The sequence below is a fragment of the Topomyia yanbarensis genome, chromosome 3 (assembly GCF_030247195.1).
Source record: "Topomyia yanbarensis strain Yona2022 chromosome 3, ASM3024719v1, whole genome shotgun sequence".
Classification (NCBI taxonomy): Eukaryota; Metazoa; Arthropoda; class Insecta; order Diptera; family Culicidae; genus Topomyia; species Topomyia yanbarensis.
The window spans coordinates 92,831,657-92,856,370 of NC_080672.1; the positions used below are offsets into that span (position 1 = coordinate 92,831,657).

General features: G+C 38.9%; 1 protein-coding gene across 1 annotated transcript in view; it reads right to left on the bottom strand.

The window, feature by feature from the left end:
• Window positions 1–24,714, bottom strand: part of LOC131692211 (ras-related protein Rap-2a) — a 459,504-nt gene that overhangs the window by 23,828 nt on the left and 410,962 nt on the right. The window contains exons 3-4 of the mRNA XM_058979124.1: window positions 21,240–21,377; window positions 7,841–7,958 (exon numbers count right to left, since the gene is read on the bottom strand). Coding sequence (XP_058835107.1) covers window positions 7,841–7,958; window positions 21,240–21,377 — 256 coding nt within the window. The remainder of the gene's footprint in view (window positions 1–7,840; window positions 7,959–21,239; window positions 21,378–24,714) is intronic.

Sequence of the window (24,714 nt, forward strand, 5' to 3'; positions counted from 1 at the left end):
AGTGTATATTTCGAATCCATTTTGGAAGCAGCATGCGGTCATTCAGTACCTTTATACATCACGAACTGGATATACGCAATGCTTAGTAAGCGACATCTGCGATCGATGAGCAAACGGAGAATAAGAAACTGAGTATCTGCGGATGTCCTCACAGGGCCGTCTTAAGACCACTCGGGGCTCCTGGGTACTATTGAATTGTTGAGCCCCTATAATTGAACAATAAATAATACATCAATAGTACTTTCGAAGGTGAAATGTGATCTGATGGCTATTGAAAAGATAGCCAAATATTTTTGGGCTACAATCATCTCCGCGTGATTAACAGTATTCTAACAGAACCAACAGGTGGTAATCTGACCTTCATAGTTACATAGCGCATTGTACTGTATTATTTATTGGGTTTTTAACCTCGATGGGTCATTCGCCTTTGAAAATTCGTCTTTTAAATTTCATGTTTACATTTCAATTGTCTTAATTCAACTTTATGTTGTTGCCATGGTTGGTTTTGTCCTTCTCCCCGACACTCGGAGAAGGGCGGTGGATGGTCCGCGTGCGATTCCATCGGGTCCCGCTGCTGGTGTTTATAAGATGCTGATGGAAAGTTGGTTGGGCTTCGAGTAGCCTCCCCATCCCAGGGAGGGGGTTGCAGGACCGATGCTGTGCCTAGGTTGAAGTTCACGCTGTCTGGTGGCTGTGTTGGGCCATGCGCGACCTCTCCGGCACCAGAAAGGAGTGGCAGCCTGACCAGGAGAAAATAACTGGCCAATAATCCGAGCATACTACTTTCTGGTATCATACCAAAACCTGGTATGAATTGATTATTAATACCTCATTGAGGTATTAAGCAGGTATTGAAGAAGCATTTTTCAATACCTACTTAATACCTCAATGAGGTATAATACTTTATTTTGGTATTATTGATGTATACCAGTGATTATTACAAATACCAAATCAATACCTTAGTGAATACCTCCATACAGTGAATTTTGTTATTGGAAGGTTGAAAAGGTTTTGTTATTAATCAGGTATTAAAATAGCTCGTTTCATTATCAACTAGTTATTCCTAGTGCATGTCTCAGTTATTATTTCAGGTATTTTACCTCTTATGCAAGGCTCCTCAATACCTTATTGTGGTGTTCAAGTATTGGGTACAGTATACCCGAATTTAGTATTCTGAAGTTATTTTCTTCTGCTCGGGAGAGGACCCATTGCAGGTAAGGGGTCATGCTACGAGTGACTTACCCTTCTCGGTAGGGGGGGGGGGGGTTGGATGAGGAGCCCGAGCAAATTCTCATGGGCTCAGACACCATACAAACCTTTAAAAAAAAGGTCCGTTATAAATTTACAACCATGAAAACACCATAAAATGGTCCCAATAACCAAGGGATATACCAAATATAATTTTTGCATGGGATCTATCGGACCATGGCGATAGTGTTTTCATAGGTTGATCCCCCTTCAAACATTATCAAAATACCATGTAATGGGGGTAATTCTGAACCAGGCGCATGGGGGTATTACGGGCTTTGAGTAGTGGATTGGGGTTCTTCCAGTTTGGTCTTGTTGGGCCATGGGCGACGTTTCCAACACCGGCGAGGGGTATGGCAGAGGGACTATTGTTACTGTGATCGTGGTGGGTTCCTGCTTAGATGTTGTCGAAGAGACCTACATCTTTAGGGATGTTTAGGACGATTTCTTCACGTACGGGGTCGTTTGCCAAGACGTCGTGAATTGGGATGTCGTGTCTTGACCCGGAGGTCCTGGACCTCGAGACGGTTGGAGAGGATGTGTTTCACTGTTGCCCTGGTCTTCCATGGGGTGCGGATAGGGGATTTCGAGGTACCCCCTTAATTTTCTGTAGATGACCCTGGGACGCCTGTCAGTGGTCGATGACGTTATTGTTGAGAACTTCGGCGAAGTACCTAATAATGTCCATGGTTGGCACTTCCTTGCTTAGGGTCCTCCTGACTCTCCGACCCAGCGCTACCAGGTAGTCTGCTACGATGTTACCCTATATACTGCAGTGCCCGGGGATTAAGCATAGTGTGGATCGGTGTTCATCTCGATGGTTTGGATAATGGGATGTCCGGACTGTCCTCTCTCAAGCGCGCGGAGTACCGAGAGGGAGTCAGTGAAGATCGCGGTTGCTGTGTCTTCTGGTTTTCGAGACTGGACCATGTTCTTGTAATCCGTCGGTGTAGATCCAAGTATGATTCGAAAATCGCCGCTCTTCTGGATGATTGTAGGTTGAATCGGCGACTTTAGGGGCTCCTCCGGCTAGGATTGTATGGGACAGGTTTCGGTCGATCGAAGGGTATGTAACATTCCATGGTCGAAGCCATACCCGGTGCATTTGGGCTAGGGGGTGGGGGATTCCGGCAAATTCAACGTACACCTCTCTAGCTATTCTCATCGTTGCCGAGTCATCATCTTCTGACGTGCGCTCGAGGTCCTCTAGCGCCTGGCGGATGGCCACCAGGGCGATCTTTCACCGAAATGGAAGAACGCCGGCCTCGACGCAGGTGCTTTCGGCTGGTGTACTGGGTAGTAGTTTCGATGCAGTCCGGATGGAGCCAATATGCTGTTATTCCTGCGAGGTTCCTTGTCGTGATAAATAGGGTTATGAATTAGCACTTAACTGATGGTAAGTGCCATATTCCGGTTGCAATTCGGGTGCCGGGCGCATATCGTCTGCACCAGCCATTTTCGGTTGACGCAGTCGGCCTTGAGTTTCCGGAAATAAGGGCGAACGAAGGCAGCTCTTCTGTTCATTGTGACCCCGAGTATCTTTGGCTCCTTTTTGTGGAAGATTGGGGTGTCCGCTACTCGTATCGACCGGTCGGTGGATCAATGGTGGATTGGACATATGTGGGTGTAACAGCGGTTAGAGGTGGATATTCGGAAACCGACGGTGATTACACACCTGCAGAATGCGTTAACTGCAGTTTGCATCTTTATGCGGGTACGCCTTGGGCGTAAAAGAATATGAGGGTCTCCTTGGGGAAGGTGGCGTATGTCGTCTCCATGCTGATGAGGAAAAGGATGACCGCCAGGACAGATCCCCGGGGTACTCCATTTTCCTCTGAGAATAATCCGGACTCGCTACCGTCGTCTCCGACCCGGAATTAGCGATTTCCAAGGAAACGTTGTATGTAATGGCCGAAGTTTCCACGGATTCCCCAGCAGTCAAGTTATCGGCGCACATACAACATCGTATGGAGGGAGCTCCATCGTGTGTTGTATGCCTTGTCTATGTCAAGTGTGGCGATGTAGGTGTGTACCCGACCAGAAGAGCATAACAAAACAATAACACTATTATAACTATGGTTGATATTTATAACAACTGGAGTTATATATCTCATTTGGTTTTAACTTTGATAAAATCATATCAAATTTTGTTACAATTTTGTTATCATTAGCCAGGTTTTTGTTTTATTTTTTGTTATTTTAACAACTAACCAGCCGGATTTATAACAGGCTCTGTTTCAAAATATTTTTGAAATAAATAACTCCAGGTGTTATAAATCAGTTATGCCCTTCTGATCGGGTAGTTATAATAGTGTTACTGTTTTGTTATGCTCTTCTGATCGGTTAGGGAGACGTTTGAATGATCAAATATTTATTTATGATCACGACGGCTCGAACTCATTCATGCGTAATACTGTCAGAGCAGAAAGTTACCTCTAACACCTCTTCGCTACCAGATCGATCAAATGTTGGACGATTTTCTGCATTGAGTACAGGTTGCGCCAGCTGGATGTATCATTTTTCTCCGTCACTTTTCAGCCGATTTTCACAAGTAAACAAGTTTTTTAAGGATATTTTATGCCATTTATTATAAACCAGGTTTAGAATACAACGTCGATTATACCACCATTTGATACACAAAAAGCAGCTCTTTTGTGGGAATTTTGCATGACATTGGACAGCATTTCGGGCTTAATCACAGAAATTTCAGCTCGTATATTAGCGTTGAGTTCGTCAAGGTTCTTGGGTTTGCTAGAATAAACTTTACTTTTCAAGTAACCCCCCAGAAAAAAGTCCGGTACCGTTAAATCCAAAGAGAACAAAGAACAAAGACGCCATTCCAAATCACCATTTTTTTTGTGACAACGCGTCCTGGGAATTTGCTCTGCAAGAACTTAACTGTAGCGGCTGTGGTGTGGCAAGGTGCCCCGTCTTATTGAAAATAGAAGTTTTTCAGACCTTTTTTCTGCATTTGTGGACAGACAAAGTGCGCCAACGGTAGCGTGCGCCGTCAATGGTCTCTCTCTCTCTCTCTCTCTCTCTCTCTCTCTCTCTTTGAAAAAATAAGGACCGATGATTGTTTTGGATCACACTCCGGCCCTCCGCGTTCTTTTGGTGTAAATCGACTCACAGTTAATATGGCACAAAATGACGTTTCAGAATTGTGTTTACCTGTCAAAATCGGTTGGAAACTGGCGGAGTTGTTCAATGTTGAAATAGGATACATCCAGATGGCGCACCCTGTATATGAAGATTCATGCAGGACTGTGGTGGCATCCAACGGAGAAAAACGATCGGAAATGGTGAGTGAAGCTAAGCAATCAACGTGAAAAAAATTCCCCTCAGAGGCGAGATTCGAACTCGCAACTTTTGAGACTCCGGCCCAATGCACTAACCCTTATGCTATCCCTGGGTATGGTGACATCCCAGAAAGAACATATGATTATCCCACTGGCGCAGGTGATCGTACCCTGCCTGCAAAGCGAGAATCACACACAACGGCAGCTGATCAATCCAACACATTTGATCTATTTAATTTCCCCGCTGGATACCAAGGCCCGGGTTTTTATTATCGTCTGATGTCTAATTTTTAGTTCATTACCCATCGTACTTCGGTGGGTGACAGAGTTAATGAAGACTGTCGATTTCTGGTCTCTTGCCCAGTGAACAGAGGTATGACGGGAGCGAACCCGCCCGTTCGAATTAAACTAATAATTCAATTTTTGGTCTTTTGACTTAAGTGCCAATACCTTATTTAGGACTGTGGTGGTATCCAACGGGGGAAAACGATCGGAAATGGTTAGTGATTCTCGCCTTGCAGGCAGGGTACGATCACCGTCGCCAGTGGGATAATGATATGTTCTTTCTGGGATGTCACCATACCCAGGGATAGCATAAAGGTTAATGCATTGGGCCGGAGTCTCAAAGGTTGCGAGTTCGAATCTCGCCTCTGGGGGGAACTTTTTTCACATGATTGCTTAGCTTCACTTACCATTTCCAATCGTTTTTCCCCGTTGGATACCACCACAGTCCTAAATAAGGTATTGGCACTTAAGTCAAAAGACCAAAAATTGAATTATTAGATTCATGCAGTTTTAGGGGGGGGGGGAATAAGGGTTTCAGCAAGAAAAAGAAAACTTCCTTTGCGATTTTTTTACAAATTCGGGCGAAGCGAATTCGAATTTTTGTCTCTGATATCGTAATAAGAATATATTTCTTTAAAGTTGGAAGTGTTGGACGTCGTGCTCAAGGAGTTGAATCAGACCGTGATCTGTGTCCGGCAGGTGATTGAAGCGAAATCAAGCCTATTACCGTGTCTGGATTAACGATTTGGATATGGAAGATTCGTACGCTGAAGCAGTTTTTTTCGTGCTCAAACACGAAAAGGTCCAACTATGCGGGTGAGAAGATTCCAATTTGTTTTAGAAAAATCGCCTAGCGTGATTATTTTATAATTATTAATTGTGTCGGTGAAATCACTATGTGAATTTCACTTTCCATGCTTATGCTTGTATAATGGAGGAAAAAAACTGATTTTCTAGTGATTGTTCAACATTACCAATTTCTTCATTTTTTTCAATGAGAATTTAATTTTTCTTTCAAAATTAAATTAAAGCTTTTAGTAATGACTAGTAAGTAAGTGAACCGTTGATTCCTTTGTTTTTTTTGATCACTGTGGTTCGTCGCGGAAGGAACAATGAAATAACAGCAAGGACTATATACCAGAAGATAAATTCTATTCTTCAAATTTATATTTTTTTCTAGAGAGCGAGTAAAGGCGCCACAACCTAGGCCTATTTGTTAGGGCAAGGTGTAAATACTTCTGTCCCATCCCAGGAACCTAGGACCAAAGGAGTGACATTAACCCTCTTAGCAAAGTCACTCCCAACGATTGATCAAACCCCCATCAAATTGAAACGGTTGTGTACGGTGGTCCACGTTTCTTCCTTATTCAAGGTTTAAAATAATCTGTTGATTAAATTATTCATTGAATGAATAATTTGATTGCCGCATAATTTTGAATCATCTTTATTTTGTACGCTGCACAGTTGGCCTGGCCACTTTAATGCTTGTGTCATATTCAATATGTGCCACAAACATCAATAATGACAAGAAAAATTGTGGACTAACGTCTGCAATTTTCCAGGATCCCTACATGTATTGGCTGTGTATGTGTAGACTAGACTAGACTAGACTAGAAATTCCGGCGAAGCGAATTCATCAAAACTTTTATGTATTATAATGTATCATTCTGTAAAATGTACCGAGTCGTCGCTTATCAATATTTTTGCATGAAGAAATTACAGAATGTTATTGAAATGATACAATGATAAAGTTTTGGCCAATTCGCTTTACCCAAGGTTCTAAAAAAATAATTAGCAAAAAAAGTTTTTTATTTCTTGCTGAAACCCTTACCCCCTTAAGTAATCCATGAATTCAGTTCCTCTCAATTTTATTTCTGAACCTTTCTTGCCACGCTTTGGATATTCTTTTCATTCTATTTTACCCCTGAACATTTTTAGAAAAAAAACCTAAAACTGAAATTGCAAAACATTCGGTAGAAATAAAGAAGTTTGGATTAAATAGTTGAAGTAACCAATAACAAGTAAGTGGCTTTGTCACAGACAATCATTCGATTTTTTGTTCTTGTGGTATCGATCCTAGAAAAATAAAATAGTGTCTCGGGTCCAGCTCTGGCTTTTTAAATTCTAAATGTTCAAAAATTTGTTCTGGTCACCACATAAAAATCTTAGGCGCAAGTTGAGTTTCTTTAATTTTAAATTGCTAGCTTCGGGACGCATTCCGGCTTGTCAAATTTAATCCTCATCATCTCGAGCAGATAAGCCATATGACGCCATCCACTCAGGGTTTCCATTACAAGTGCACAAAATTTGTGCACGGATGCTTTGCAGTTGCGATTACATGATTGAAAGTACTGTAAAAACTGCTATAAAACTGTTTTTTTTTTGCGTAAAAACCCACATTTCATTATATTTAGGTACTGAATAATACAACTCAATCTCGCCTTGATAGTGCCACAGTAAAAAGAAAATAAAAAACTGACATAATTCATGAACCGAATTCTGCTAATTCAACAACACCACGCACACTAAATAGGTGATAATCCAATATTATGTTTACGACCACGGACCATTTTCGGGGCCACCTTTCTTCGCACGCTTCGAACGCTTATATTTATGGGGATTCAGCATCAGAGCCGCCGCCGCGTACGCCATCGTACCACCACCGTTGGCTTCGCTATAAAACTATTTTTACACCAGTCGTTCGACCATTATGTGCTGACTCGTTTATACCGAACAAGGCGTTGAAAGGTCATCGAGAATAGCCAACCGAGAGAGCTAAAAGAACCACCAAAATGCAATCGGAAGAAAGAAGGAAAGAAAAATGTTATGGTAATTGGTTTCCGTTCACACCGGAATCATGCCACTCATACCAACACTTATTCCGGGTAGTTATGTTTCGGAGAATGGAGAGAACGTACTATCGAACTATCGAGTCCTGTGTCCGAGTTTTATGGATGCCACCATACCACGGAACGGGTTGTGGTTTGGCTGGATGCTTAATGGCTTACCTTCTGCTGTCGAGACTTCTCTTTGGCAATCTAAATCTAGTTTATTGGCGACTAGGAGGATTGGTGCTGGTTGACTACCTTTCACACGACTGATCACATTTCGCATACTGGAGATGTCCTGTAAAGGAAAGAAAAAGTGGCGTTAAAGAAATTGGGAAATCCGTTTTGATTAATGCATTATTTTCGGACGTTCGAAAGACCCACGGTGTACCACGCTTCCCCTTCTTTCGTTATTGGATGGAGAAGCATGCTGACCGCTGGAGAAATCATAAGCGGACGAAAATTGGCTATAGTCCAACGACACCAAACGCTCAGTATGCAGTAGGTAATAGGAAACAATAGATTGGAGACATTAACATTACGTTTCAAATTCCTTCATAGGAAACATCAACGAAAGAACACAAGTCTCGCTAGCATTGTCGTTGAATGAAATGGCTATCGCAGAATGGAGTGTGTCACACAGCCCGGAAACGATTCATTTGGGAATAAAAAGAAACATAAAAACGTTGTGCCTACCAAGAGCTGCTGCATAAAATTGGTAATGATTAACAACAACAACAACAACAACAACATTACTGACGGACATGCAGTAGTGACACAGGAAATCGGGTCTACGCACTGTCGCTGCAGGGCGGGCGAAAGTTACTGCCGTGTCGGAGTATCATAAAGATTTTTCAAGTCACTACTCTTTACTGCTTTGCTGCCAGTAAAAAAAGCTGTTTGGATGCGTAATTTTTCTCGCCCGAAATAGTCTGAAACTGATGTACCACCATATAATTTCCATAAAAAACATTAACATCAAAAATGCCATTCTGAGCAGCGCTGGTTTTTGTTATTTTGAGCGTCTTTTGAGATGGTCCGAAATCGAGGTTAGTGATGAATTTGGGTTAAAAATTTCAATTTTCTGGAGGACGAATTGCAAGATTTTTTTTTGATTACAGAGGTTCTAACCTTAGGTTTATTTCGCTCCTTTTTCGGGTTCGGATTTAAGGGGATTGATATGGAAAACGTTTTTTAAATCCTTTAGTCCTATAAGTTTATGAGTTTAGTTCTTTATTACGAACATTTCTAAAACTTTTTCGAAAACATCAACTTTCTATCTCGTCAGCATAAAAAATATTTTTTTAGTTCGATCATGGTAAGCCGTGCCTAATTTTAGTTTTTATCGGATTGTGGATACTACTCTGAAGTTGATCTATGTTATATGGGCCGTTTCCACTACTTGGCCACCGGACACTTTATTTTAATTAAGTTTTGTTTTTTTTTGTGTTTCGAATTCATCTCGTCAGTAACTAGAACCATCTGGGTGTCTAGTTAGACGATGTATCTAAACTAGTACCCAAATTAGCACTAGTTAGACACAAAAAATTCCAAAACTTAATTAAAATTAGGTCTTGTGCCCTTAACGCGCAAAACGGTTTAGTCCAATTTTTATTGCATAATACCAGGCGTTTGGTTTCTTGAACCAAAAGACAAGAGTTCGTCTTCGCTTTCTCGTCAGCAAACCAGAGCTATATTTGCTTCCCGGGACATCATTCGGGACATGTGGCTTTAGGCGTTCACATATGTCGTGTGAACTGTTTGGAATTTTTTGTGTCTAACTAGTGCTAATTTGGGTACTAGTTTAGATACATCGTCTAACTAGACACCCAGATGGTGCAAGTTACTGACGAGATGAATTCGAAACACAAAAAAAACAAAACTTAATTAAAATTAGGTCTTGTGCCCTTAACGCGTAAAACGGTTTAGTCCAATTTTTATTGCACACTTTATTTTATTTATTAAGTCATTAAATTATCTAATTATTTAGATAATAAGTTATTTAATTATTTTGTTATTCATTTATTTGGTTTTCTGATAGGTTACGTGTTCAGCTATATAGTTTTAATTGTAATCAAAAACAAACTATTTTGACTTTATACTTTATCCGACGTTTCAGTTTGTTGGCATGTGAAGCCGTGTGGTGTCCGGCGGGCTGAAATCTTTTTGCACTATTTCAGTCAAGAATAGAACCTCTGGGAACTGCTCCCATGTCGTAAGAGGCGACTAACAACATGCTAGAAGTTCCTAGGTCGAGGTATTGCTCCGTACCGAAGACTTAACCTGGGCGAACCTTAAGGTTCAGGGTTGTTAATCGATAATTAATCGTCATCGTCGATAACGTTAACCACCCGTCAACGTCATCGGAAACTCCGTTAACGATAATGTATCGTCGGATTCATCGTCATCGTCGATAATTCATCGGTGGTTATCGCGATACATTTTGCGTTACTTTCCTGTTTATTGGAGTTGAAGTTGGTGCGGTTAAATTTCAATTGTTTAGAAATAAATAACTATTGAAGGACACGTTGTTGGCAGTTGAAAATCAATAGTTTGGACATTTTCTAAGCATAGGGGGGGGGGGGGTGGTGGTGGGTCCGACGATGTGTCAAAATCGAATTTTTTGTCAACTTTTCGGGAGTGTTTTATATTGAAGGGAAAGTTATTGGCAGTTGACAATCAATAGTTTTGGACATTTTCAATACACAGGAGGTTCGACGATGTGTGAAAATAGATTTTGTTCAACTTTTGGGGAAAGTTTATTATATTGAAAAAGCTATTGGTAAGTGAATAATCAGCTCCAATAAGACTTTAATTTGACTAGTATCGATGAACGCGGATCAATACGTACTGAAAATTCGCCGCGTCTGTTTTAATGAATTTAATTTCAAGTTCCGTTTTTGGTAACAAGCCCGTCCATCAGGTTAACGATCCGTTGTATTTCCCTTCAATGTTCGATATAATCGTTCGTATACAAGTATTTCACAAACAATCCGATATTAGAAATAGGAAACACTTTCGCTGATTTATAACATCTAGAGCTATCATAACTCTTTGTCTGTATAACGTGTTATCACTCGATAGTTTGCAACCCAAAAAATATATCGTAGAGAAGGAATAGCGAAGTTAGTCTAAATAATGTCACAATAAATAGTGATCCGGCCCATTAAGAAGATAAGATTAGTTTTTCTGGGCAATACTCCCACGATCGGCTGTGTGGAGTTGAAATTGCTTTTGTTTAGAAAACATAGGATACTCTCGGTAGCCGGCTACCCAGATTTTAAAAGAACAAAAAACTAAACAAGATCTTTTTCGAGCGATCGTGTTTTCGAAAACTAACTGAACTACAAACTAAGGGATCATCCATAAATGACGTAGCATTATATGGGGGAGGGGAGAGTTTTGCATTTTGTGATGATGTGTGACGATGGGAGGGTAGGGGGTCATGTCAGGCTATGTAGCTTTTTCAAAGGGGAATAACTAACATCGGTTTTTATTTAAAAAAATCACGGGGACAGGGGGGAGAGTTACCGTCAAGCTACCTAATTACCAGGGGGTATTTAGAGGTTTCTGACGAAATGCTACGATGGGGGAGGGGGCTGGTAAAAATTGCTCAAAAAATGCTACGTCATTTATGGATGATCACTAATAAACTGTGCTTTACAGGTCGCATCGCTTGCTTGGAGCGAATCCTAGACCCTATTTCCTTCCAAACTACCAACTCCGCGACACCTATGGAAGAGTCTGATGAACCTTCGGTATAAGATTCCTCATTTTATTCAAACGATCGCCGGGTAAAATCAGCACCGACACGATAGAAACCACGTATAAATTCGTCGCGTGATTGAATATTATTAAAAAATATAAGCAGTGCTCCTTATAGCCGGCTATCCGGAGTTCAAGTTGCTTATTTTGCTAATCGTATTAATACAACAAATGATAAATTTCCCAAATTCTCGGCAGCCGGCTGCCCAGAGCAATTATTACATGATAACGCTATTGGCACACTTACTAACAACTCTCCCCTTCCCGTGATACATGTGGAGATGCAGAGGATTCCTCGGTCTCTAGTAGCAACATGTATCGGACTAACATTCCTTCCTTTCCCAGAAGATCTGCATTCGGACGTAGCCGGCGTCGGTATTGATCAGCATGCAGGGATCGGAATAGATTGTACAATGTGGCTCATCATGTTATTCCCAAGCATGTTGTTCCAATCAACATTTTGCAACATAATTTGGTTCTGGTCAATAACGGAGTAGCAACTACGGGCGATCTCTTATGCTTATGCTTATCCGACATTTCAGTTTGTTGGCAGTTAGTTAAAACTGTGGAGTGAACTGAATTCAGAAGAAGATAAGACGAGCATTTTCACTGCGAAAAGCTGTTTGCGCAATCGAAACAAATTATCCCAAAAACTACAAGGGGCAGCCCTATGGGGTTGTACGAACTGTAGACATAGGACTATACTACTTAATGTAAAATATTTATTTTCTTAGTACATTTAGAGTAATAATAAATCAAATATATTTCTTACGTATAGTTTAAGCACAACCAATCAACATCGAATGTTACATATTGAACCAAACCTTCTTGGTTATCAGGTCTTTTGTAGTAGGTGATCGAATCCGATTAAACTTATTTGAGAAGATCTGAAAAAGATGACTAACTAATATCTGGAACTATTTTAAATCTTTAAAATCAAACTTTAGACATTATATATAATCACATTTCATGTATAGACCAATCTTTCTAGTTATATTTAGCCATTATTGTAACTTTCCTAAAGTACGCATACAAATGTAGCGAATGTAGTGGTCTTAATCATATATCGAAACTATACATATACAAGAGTCGAAAGCAATTTTATATATGGACTTAGATGCATTTTTGCAATGGTTTTCGGGTGGCTGTGTATTCATACATAAATAGACCTCGTAGTAACTATCTATTAGCAGAATCAAAATAAGATAGACTGAGTTCAAATGAATCACGTCAAATGTAAATGAATCAATGTATTGATCGAACGTAAATAATAAACTTTCGTTGTGCTTTCCATCGATCCGCGTAAATTTGTTGCTATGAAAGTTTTCGTCTTTGCGCAACGAAAGCACAGATTGCTATCATACAGTTTACGCATGCAACCGCTAACAAACAGGGATGCCATACTGAAATCTGTGTTTCGGTCAAAAATATCTTTTTACCATCTGTGATAACTGAAACAGGAAAAAATATGTGATAATCTGTGATAAATTTTCGAAAAATCTGTGATAAATCACAATATTTCCAAAAACCTGAATTTTTTTTTTCAAAATGCCAAAAATCTGCCATCTGTGATCAAAAATTGTGAAAAAAAATCTGTGACATTACAGAAAAATCTGTGAATACGGTAACCCTGCTAACAAATTAGATATACCTACATTCACCCCAAACATTGAACCCAAGCGCACAAAGTAAAATGAGTCAACAGACGCTGAATATTAAGTGTAGAGCAAAAGAGACAACTAGTACCACGACACTATGTTAACCGTGTTTGCAAATGGAGCTCGAATATACAAGCGATTTTGTGTACGAATAATTGTGTTCGAGATTGTACATTGGGCTGGAAGCGACCACAACACAAAAGAAACCATAGCGTTTGAACGGACACGTATAACGGACTTCTAACTCAGCTACACTGGCTATGAAAAAACACAGCGCAGTGATCTGCTCCGCCTGCCGTTCAACAGGCAACTGAGCTTGTCCGGTCAAATCCATTATTTAAATAGTCGATGATGACGTCATTCATAGAAGCGTAGCGCGCTAGGTACACAAATTTGTCGTGCCGGACTTGGAAAGCTCTATCTTTTGTTTGTAAATGCGCCATCTTCTGTGTGTAAATGCGCTATATTTTGACTAGGTTGTACATTATTTAAATTCTTAATAATACCAAAAATCTTTGGGTTTATCTATTGGAATCTATTCCTATAAGTATTTCGGGGCGATATGCGCAAAAAAATTGAAAATTTATCGTGGGATGACTGAATTATATGCGTTTAAAATTGGATCACTTTTCGTTACATACCATTTTTGTAGAATTGGCAAAGTTCACCCCCATATCGAAAACAAAGACGTAGTTCTACGTCAAAAGTAAACGATAATCAAATTAGTTATGACAATGGAGTTTCGACTTCGTCTCATTTGAATCCGACACTAACTTAAAGCCAGGACTAAGTTGGTGCCGTATTGACGCTAGCTCCAGAAACTATTTATGTTGCTGAACAAACCCTTAGTGAAGCGCAATGACCCGCAAGAAGTTCTGATTGAGCTGATGAGAGCTAGTAAAATCGAAACTTGGTTCGGCTTGAAATAAGCCCTGGTTCCAAGTCAATGTCGGAATCTGATGACTCGAAGTCAAAACACAAATCCATGACAAACTAATTTCATGCGCATAAGTGGATTCGCCAATTTTCTCCATAGCACAGTGTTTTAAAACGTCGTTTTCATGCTCAAAATTAATAGCGTCTAATCCGTTGACTTTAGAAGTATAGTTTGTTCGGAGAAGTTGTTGGTCTTATGATTGCGCATTCACAGAAGTATACCATTCAGTGATTAATTCACCTATAAGTGATATACGAAATTTATTTTCCGAACTAATTAAGATAGAGACTTTGTGTCTTCGGCAATGTTGTAGCAAATGTTACTACAAAAGAAATTTCTGAAGACACCATATATCTAGCCTTAATAATTTACAAGTTATGGAACATATTATATGGAAGACCCCTTAAAATTAGTTTTCTCGTGATAACTTTTTTAGACATTCTTCTATCTTTTTGGAATCTTTTACAAAGTTGTTTGGGGCATCGAAACACATATTTTTGCTGAACATTGTTACTTCCTATCTGTTGAATTTAAAAGGATATTCCAAATTTTACGATATTTTTGGGGTAAGTTCCACCTTAAACAACTCGTTAAGGAGCAAACAACATCATAACATACTGAAAGTACTAGTTTTTTTCTTTCATATAGTGGCCCAATTGTTAGTCGACGCGATTCTCCTCGAGTGTTATGTTCAATACAATATGCCATCGCAGTGGTATAAAATGAAATATTCAAGCTCACTGCGACAAACAGCTTCGTGTTTTTATGGTAAATTGCATAGAACGCTCGCCTATAACATGCAATGCATATGGTTTGCCTTTCAAAAATCGAAGTGTAGATTTGGATGTGTTTATTAATGTCGATATTTCCATTATAAATAAGATAAATAATTTTTTTTAATAATCGATTTCTCCGTCATCTTCAAACCTTTCTTCTTCCGCTAGAAGAGCTTTAGCGCCTTCTAAAAATCGTTTTATACTTTTTTTAGCCATCCCCGAGCTTCAGTCACGACAGGATCCACATTGTGAACAGGTGACGTTTATCAAACTCCATTATAAATGTCAGGAAAGACATTAACAAACCTTCTGGTGGACTTTCCATCATTTTTCAAGCTTACCAGTATCAACTGATTGTTTAAATTTCACTTGATACACTTTTCGAACGCACGATATACTACGTTTTATACTTTAATCTTAATTGTGGCTAAAGTTCTCTTTTCCTTTTTTTGGACATCGATGAATATGTTTTATGCAATTTACCATGAAAGGATGAAGCTGCGATAAACAGCGCGCTTGAATATTTCATTTTATATCACTGCGATGGGATATTGTTTTGAACATAACACTCGGGGAGAATCGCGTCGACTAACAATCGTACGACTATATAAAAGATAAAAACTTGTACTTTCAGTATGTTATGATGTTGTTTGCTCCTTTTTGCTCCTTAATGAGTTATTTAAGGTGGAAGTCACCCCAAAAATATCGTAAAATTTGGAAAATCTTTTTAAATTCAACAGATAGGAAGTAACTATGTTCGGCAAAAATATGTGTTTCGATACTCCATACAACTTTGTGGAAGATTCCAAGAAGATAGGAGAATTCCTAAAAAAAGTTTTCCTAGTTTTAAGGGGTCTTCCATATAATATGTTCCATAACTCGTAAACTATAAAAGCTAGATATATGGTGTCTTCGGCAATTTCTTTTGTAGTAACATTTGCTACAACTTTGCCGAAGACACAAAGTCTCTATCTTAATTAGTTCGGAAAATAAATTTCGTATATCACTTATAGGTGAATTAATCACTAAACGGAATACTCCTGTGGATGCGCAATCATAAGAACAACAACTTCTCCAAACAAACTATATTTCTAAAGTTAACGGTTTAGACGCTACTAATTTTGAGCACGAAAACGACGTTTTAAAACACTGTGCATAGGGAGAATGATAACATTGCATGCAACAAATCTGACAACAAAACAATATTTATCGAGTCCCTGGAAAAAGTCCCTAACGGACCGAAACGTCGAATAAAAACAACGTAGTTTTTTAGTTACACACAAGACTGCATAATCAAACACATAACCTAAATAACTAAGAAATAATTTGCTCCAGTTCGAAATTATTTAGTCATTTATTTATTTATTGTTTCATTACTTTGTTAATTGACTAATTTATATATTCAGCTGTTTATTTATTTTTTCATTTAATTATTTATTTATTTATTAAGATTTAATTGAAAAAGAGGATTATTTTCAGCCTATAGTGCGTCAATCTATATTTTCTGAAGTAAATAATAAGTTTGAAGTAATTGATAAGACGAAAGGTGTGAAGGCATTCCCTTTCTTTCAGCTGAATCTGTATAAAGTAATCCGTAGATAACAGTATGTTAACAACCTGACTTTCATGAATGCGTAGCGTTATTTGAAAACGAAGAGTAACTTGAAGCAAGGAAAACGAATAGTAGGGAGGGAGTAGGGAGAGCTGGAAGCATTTTTTGAGTTTTACAGCCTATTTAGTGAAAAAAATTGGTGAATAACAATTACCGGTATATCGTTCTTTTTTAGTTTGAACCACCCGAACTGGAAGAAGTTTGCCACAAAGTCATGTGCATTTTTAGCGGAGTCGCGCTTACAGGCGTTTCAAGGTTAAGATTGTACAAAAATACTTTCAATATCAAAATCGTAAGAAGGGTTGACTAAAAAAATTAAAAAAATGCATTAAAATATATTGAATAGTATATTTGCAATTTATCCTGAAAAAACGGTCCAAACTCGGGCTTACAACCAGAAGACCCACTTAATAGAACTCACATTCTATTAGAAAAATATACCAAAAATACAACTCGATCTTAGAAAGAAAAAATCAATTCTCTGTGGTACAATAACATCACGGTGCTACAAAATAAAAATAATTGAATATACTTTAAAAGTGATATAGTAAAGGTTGTATGTCTGGTCAAATACAACACAAAACCACGTTTGATCAATTTAATATACCCTCAAAATCGTTGATTTATAGCAAGAAAACGATTTTTCGGAACTTTCGGCATTAAAAATTTCTTTTGAGCGGTAATATTTCAACCGATTTCAATTTTTTTGAGTATTATGGAAAGAAGAAAGAAATTACCTTTCGAGCGATATGCTATGTTATGTTCTTTTGTTAAAAGTACAATACGGATTTGGGACAACAATATGAAAGTTACCATTACTTTGCTATTTTTTCAGTAAAAATATGAAAATTGCTCCACATTTTTATTAGAAAGCGTATTTGTTTTAACAAAAATTTAAGGACAACATTTAATTCCGTATTCGACGACCTATCTATGGTCAAAATCTGTTGAAAAAATGGCAGTTATTATTTTTTTCCAAATTATAAACTTGCTCGAATGAACTTTTAAGGGGACGGCCTCAGATTAAATTTTCAAAAAAACGATTTTTTTTGCAGAAGATGAACTCGCATGAACTCTTAAGGGGTTAGTGACGTATTGTCTTGCACTATAAGATGCTATAATTATATCTTATAGAGCGAGACAATACATCACTAACCCCTTAAGAATTCATGCGAGCTGGTTTCTTATTTGGAAAAAAAATTAATAACTCAGCCATTTTCCAACAGAATTTGATTAAAAATAGATCATTGGATACGGAATAAAATGCTCTCCCAAAATTTTTATTAATACAAAGACGTTTTCTAATAAAAATGTTGAGCAATTTTTATATTTTTAATGAAAAAATAATGGTAACTTCCATATTGTTTTCCCAAAACCGCATAGTACTTTTATTCAAAGAACATAACATAACATACCGTTGGAAATGAATTTTCTTCTTCTTTCCAAAACACTCAAAAAATTTAAAACCGATTGAAAAATTATCACGCGAAAAAAATTTTTAGTGCCGAAAGTTTCGAAAAATCGTTTTCTGCTATAAATATAGATTTTGAGGGTAATCAACATTTTTCATAGATTGCTTTGTGTTGCATTTGATGAAATCTACAAACTATACTAGGTCTCCTGAAAAGTACAAAATCACTGTAGCACCACTGTATTTAAATGTTGATTTTCTCTTTAGAGATAATAGACATTGGAAAAGGATAATTAACGTCATTTGGAAATCCGAGATGGCGACTTTCAGTTACCAGAAAATAGAGAGAATCATCATCCATCAATATGAGTTTTATTTGAAAGGGAGTGGCCAGTAGAAATCAGAAATTGATGATTAACGCCATTTTGAAATCCGAGATGGAGACTTCCGAGCAGCACAAAACAGTGGAAACCATCATCAATACGAGTATCATTTGAAAGAGGTTGGTCAGTAGAAATGGGGAATCGATGATTAACGCTATTTTGAAATCCAAGATGGCTACTTCCGATTACCAAAAAAAAAAGAAACCATCATCAATAATGGTGTCATTTGAAAGGAAGTAGTCAATAGACATCGTATATCAATTACTAACACCATTTTGAAATCCAAGATGGCGACTTCCTGTTACCGCAGAAACAGCGAAAAACATTATCAATATGGGTGTCTTTCGAAAAGGGGCAGTCAGTAGGCATTGAAAATTGATGATGAACGCTATTATGAAGTCGAAAATGGTAATTGATAATGGTACTCACAATTTAATGGTAACCAAATGTCTTACAAATGACACCCATATTGATTATGGTTCTCTCTACTTTCTGGTAACCGGAATCGCAATCTTGGATTTCAAAATGGCGTTAGTACTCCATTTCCGATGTCTACTGACCACCCTCTTTCGAATGACATTGACGATGGTTTACACTGTTTTGTAGTAACCGGAAGTCGATATCACCGTGACGTTAAAGTGTTATATCTGTATGACCTATTTTTGCGCTAAGGATTTTTTGCCTTTCTCATATAGAAAGGTTATGCAATCACTCTGAAAAACGTCAACCTAATCCCGGCCCGGAGGGCCGAGTGTCATATCCCATTCGACTCAGTTCGTCGAGATCGGAAAAAGTCTGTATGTGTGTGTATGTGTGTGTATGCATGTGCGTATGTGTCAAATAATGTCACTCATTTTTCTCAGAGATGGCTGGACCGATTTGCCCAAACTTAGTCTCAATTGAAAGGTGCAACCTTCCCATCGGCTGCTATTGAATTTTGGATCGATCGGAATTCTGGTTCCGGAATTACGGGTTTCAGAGTGCGGCCACACAGAAATTTCTCATATAAACTATAGGAAAAATTAAAAATAGAATTTTTATTTTTGATGCTAAATGTGTTCAAGGTGCATGAAACGTCGAGATTTGATGCAAACTCGAAAAAATTTTTGACGACGATTCACTTTTTTGGATTTCGGCACATTTTTGCCTTTCTCATATAGAAAGGTTATGCAATCACTCTGAAAAACGTCAACCTAATCCCGGCAATTTTTTTTTTTCGACTCGCATAAGGTTGCTGGATTTTAACAGGGGCGTAGTTGATGGTTTACGGAGAGGGGTTACACCCCCCCCCCTCTACTGTTCACTCCCCTCCTTTAAAAATCTCCTTAAATCACCCCTCAGACCACCACCCCATCCAGCCCTCATACCCCTCCCTTTCAATCCCATCATCTTTAAACCACCACTATATCACAAAGCATACCAATTTAAGCTGGGGAGTCGTTCGTTAATGGGACTTTCGCCCTCCTCACATACCCATCCCCGCATGACAAAATGAGTTAGCAAGCAGATAACATTGATCTAATGCTGATTAGGCTAATGGAGTATGATATTTTTTTTTCCAAGTGTTTCACCGTCGACACGTAGCTCATCAAGTTCGTGGCTGGCAAGCCATTGTGTATAAGTGCAAAGTGTACTAAAAATGTAATGGGCATTTCCACAATTATGTTGAACTTTAACTGCTTTTTCTCTAAATAAAACGTTTTCCCTGTTTTGCTCGGAATCAGTTCTTAACCAACTCTTGCTCTCAGCCTCTTAGAAAAAAAGTCAAAAATTTCATCTGAATCAAAGATAGTGGAACTTTAGAGGTAAATTAAGAAAATATTATATGTAAAATATGGATAAGAAAAAAATATTGATGGTCATTCGTATTGTAACGCTCGAATCGTTCGGTCGCCAGTCCTATATACCCATGTGAAGCAATAATTTAAGCTGCCTATTCAAGGTTTTGTTTCCGACGAAACAAGAAAGATAATACCGGAAAGCTACTGCAATGTTGCGACTGGTTGCACCATCAGAATTATCAAAATTATGTATTTACTTTTAAGCCCCTCTCGAAACTAATCATTGAGATTTTTTATTTGGTGGACCTTAATTCTCGGAAATACTCCCTTCCCAAATCACACTATACAATTGCAGACGAGACGGGAAATGTTACCAACATAACCACTTGGCTGCGGGCCAATTACAACGAACCGTGATTCTGATTTTGAGATTGAGTGTACGGGTCAGGTGTGGGGGCCGTCAGACTTCACGATCGCGTGGGAACGAGCGTTTATATGTTCGTAATTGAGACCGCGTTTATAAATTTATAAGTGCTAACACGTTCACTTAATCACCGGAATGTTTTCATGTCTGTAAGATAGCGGGTACAGGAGTGCGTGAATGTTTGCTATAGCACCATCATATTTGTGGTTAGGTTTGTATTATCGTGCAGAGTTTATATGTTAGCAGCGTTTGTATGTTAGCTTGTTTGATAGTGTGGGCGGCACGGGTATAAATTCGTTTGTATAAGCGTGCGGCGATTTACATATTAGCGTGAGCTTTATATCGTTCGCGCAGATTGTAATATTAAATTTTGAGTGTACGATTTAGATATTACAAGAGAAAGAATTTCCACATATCACTAGAATATCCAACAATAGAACCCTGAAGCTTGTTGTCTAGTATACATGTGCATTTTTAGAATGATCCGACTGAAGCCATGGACGAAATTTTTAATACCGAGGGTGAGACCTTCCGGACTTGCACGATCGCGTTGGAACGGGCGTTTATATGACCAGGTTTGAATTATCGCGAAGGATTCGAGCGTCTGTATGCCATACATGTTAGCGCGTTTGTAGCTTCGCGTGTACCAATACAATTCTATAACCGCGTCGACGTTCGCATATTCCCGTGTGCCCCTGAGCGCTCAGGCGTGCCCCCGTAAGTGTAAAAAGAATCAATATTGTCGTTGATGAAAAAAAAACAAAGTAATAGTTGCTAACTTAATAAAAAAAATTCAAGGCTATCTATTTCTCACGTTCAGTTTGTTGCTTACCTGAAATGTCTGGTGATTCGTTAGCGAGTACATAACAATAAAGCCATGACCGTTCTTAATGTACAGATCCCGCATCGACGCAAACTGCTCGGTGCCGGCAGTGTCTAAAATTTCTAGCACGCAGGGAGAGTTATCCACCTGAAATGAGAAATGGAGAAAATAAATTAAATTCTAGAATTCATTACTTTTGTTTAAATTAATTATAGCAACAACGTTAACTGCAATAACATTAATATTAAACTTTCAAGACAGTTGCACCAATTTAGTCTCTATTCTACCATATAATTTTCATAATTCGGAGTATAGCAATCGAAAGAAATAGAGCAAACTTTATGGTACGCGTGCAAAATCACGAACCCCGCTTTTGTTTTTCCAGAAGCTTATTGGCTCACACGACGGTTCCTACAACACGGAAGTCAAAGCGTTTGTCCCGGGTGAAACTTTCGATTCAAACAACAAAACAAACTTTCTCCCCGGCTCTCCAACCATTCATCCCAAAACGCCCATTGTGTAATCAGCACCTTTGTTCCGCACAGGACTCAAAACTCTTAATACCTCCGCCCAAACAACCTTCCGTGCGAATTCCACCAACTATTTACGAAAGCAGATCCTCCTCCTTCACTTCCTTCCCCGGATCAAGATTTCTCCATCTTCAAAATATACAGCTCCTTTCTTCCTGCTCAAACTGACGCTATTGTAATCTATAATTACTTTCGTAAACTACTTAAAAAGTGAAGTGCTTTCGTAACACTCATCCTGGGCTGGCCGATAGCAGCCGGTCTTTCGCCCTGTCCCTGCCCCTCCCTTCCGAAGTTTCGAATGGCTCGCCAAACCGTACGAATCGAAACGACCAATCGTTCCGTCCCAATTGTGTGAGTGTCCACCAGGCCACCGCCACCGTCGCCATCCACCACCACTATAGGAAAAAAACACAGGAAGAATGGTGCAGCTTGGTTCCGCTCTTGGAAAAACATTTCACACTTTGTTGCTTTCGGGCAAATACTGCTAATTGAAAAAAAAACTATATTTTTAAATCATGCTACCCCGTGATGTGACTGCCAGCTCGCTTTATTTGCTGTGCTTAATAGTACGGAGCGTAAGGTAAGGGGGAATTCAGATCCGGGGAAAATTCTGGCAAATATTAATAAATTTTTGGATTTGGCTTGGATCCCCGGAGATTGGGAAAAGTTTTCGAGCTTCGAGTTTTGGAGCTGGAGTTTTTGGGGGAAATGGTGCTGTCCTGTCGGTATTGTTAGGTTAGTGTTGGATAGGGAGAGGTGAATGGTTTCGGGTTGCCCACCTGAGCTGATGAGTAACTTTTCTGCTGCAGAGTAGTTTCTGGACTAACAAAATGCAAATAAGTATGAGTATTATGACTAACTTTGGATTACAGATACTAGGAAAACATTGTCAGATTAACTAGTTTTCATCTGAGAAAAAGTTTACCTTGCTCCATTGGATGGATAGAAACAGGGAAATTTTCATCTGTAAACAGTAGTTGAGATTTATGGAAGCTCTGTAGTGTAGGATGAAAATATCTTTTCTCTCATAGTGTCAGAGATTACTTATGAATAATTTGTTTTTCCTCTCACGACTACTCTGATTTTCAAACTCCTTCTCTTGCATCCGAAAAGTTGCTTAACAATTTTGTGAAAATCTTGGTTTATAGATAAAACAACTAATTTATTCAGTATTACAGCAGCTGTGTTGCAACCTGAATGAATCTAACTTTTTGGAAACGTTTTTCTTTCTTCGAATTTTTTCGTATGCTTCAATCAATTTCGAGTGAGTTGAATGAAATATTCCACCAGTCACTATATAAAATAAATTTGTTACTGAACACTATACAAAAATGTAAAGAAACAACCTAGGAAACGAAACGTCCCACTTGTTCTGCCTCCAGCAGCGTCGGACCACCACGGTCTTGAACAACTATTTATGTAAGTAAACAAGCCAATATAGGTAGCTAATCGGAAACAGTCAACAGTTACTAGCTACACGAGGCAGCACACGAAACTAACAACGAGGCGCGTCATCCAGCCTTCCGCGAATCAAACACTGCCTATAGCCACTGGTTATGGGTGAGCAGAAATGAACTATACGGCTCCCCTTGTATACATATACATAACCCTGAGGCAGGATGTAATACTGGATCCAAACATACTCAATGCTCGGTGCCAGTTTATGCACTTGCCATACAGATTCCGATCCGATGTAAGACTGCTCTACCGGTATTAGATTGGCTGCCTGGCTCAATCAAAACAGCTCCACAACATTCCGGTTAGGAATTCCTGGAAGCTCCAGAGGAATATTAGCTCACTTGGTAAATGAACCGGCAAAGGGGTTGTTGCATGCAACGAGTATATAAAAATAGAATTAAATTGCTGCTATAACTTCCACCCTGTGTTCTGTGCTGTGCTGTGAACCTTGCACCCATCACATCGCGGATGGACCCCGAAGCGAACGCAGTCTGCCTATGTACCTCGGTCTGGATTCCTTCCGTGCCGGTCGCTTTACGAAACTATCCGGCTAGTGAGTACGGTACACGCAAACAGCAATTACGTTCGAAGGGCATCAAAACTAAATTATCCATAAAATGTGGACACGAAAGATCTCGGACTGGGACAGCGCAGTAGTGCACGGTTCGACACGTGAGAACGTGTCCTTTGCAACATATGGCGCTCCCCGGGTTATAAGGAACACTTTATTGGCTGGTCGGTGGAGGGTAAATTGACTGCCTCGGTCACCGGTGTTTTTAGTATCGGAGTACTTTCGGGCGGGTAATAAAAACTGAGGTGAAATATCATGCGTTTTTTGTTAATATATGGCCATAAAATTAAGGTGCAATATTTATGTTAGATTAATCTCCTCACCTATAAAATTCAGCGGGCCAATTACATGCACTGTGCGACATCGTAAATCAAGCGGCTCAGAATTCCAGACTATTAGCAAAATATTAGTTATTTTTTAAAGTGGGCTTATTTTTTTGCTATCGGAATTCGCGACTCATGCCACCACCAGCAGCGACACCATATTCTGGTTAACTGCCACAACCAATTCGGCTTAAAAATGAATTATGATCACATTTATTAAACCGTAAGTATATCGTCTATACATATTTTCATTGCTTTTCTCGAAATCACAAACATGAGTCAACTTGTACATTCAAAACGAATGAAAAATCATCTGCTTCTTGTGTGGCACAATGAAACCATTTCAATCTCATACTCTATTGAGAGAAAATTGAACCATTTCTGCGTTTTAAGTAATCGAGATCTGCAACTCAGTAAGTATTGGATTGCATTTCGACTTAGTCTCATCAGTATCCGGTACCTACTTGGCACCAGACAAACGCTAAATATAAAACCGTTACACAGCGATCGCCAGTTTTTTTTATAATTAATTAATTTATTTAGGCCCAAATGCGGTAGCTCGACGAGGCCGATTGTTTGTTTTTTTTACAATAAATAAAAAA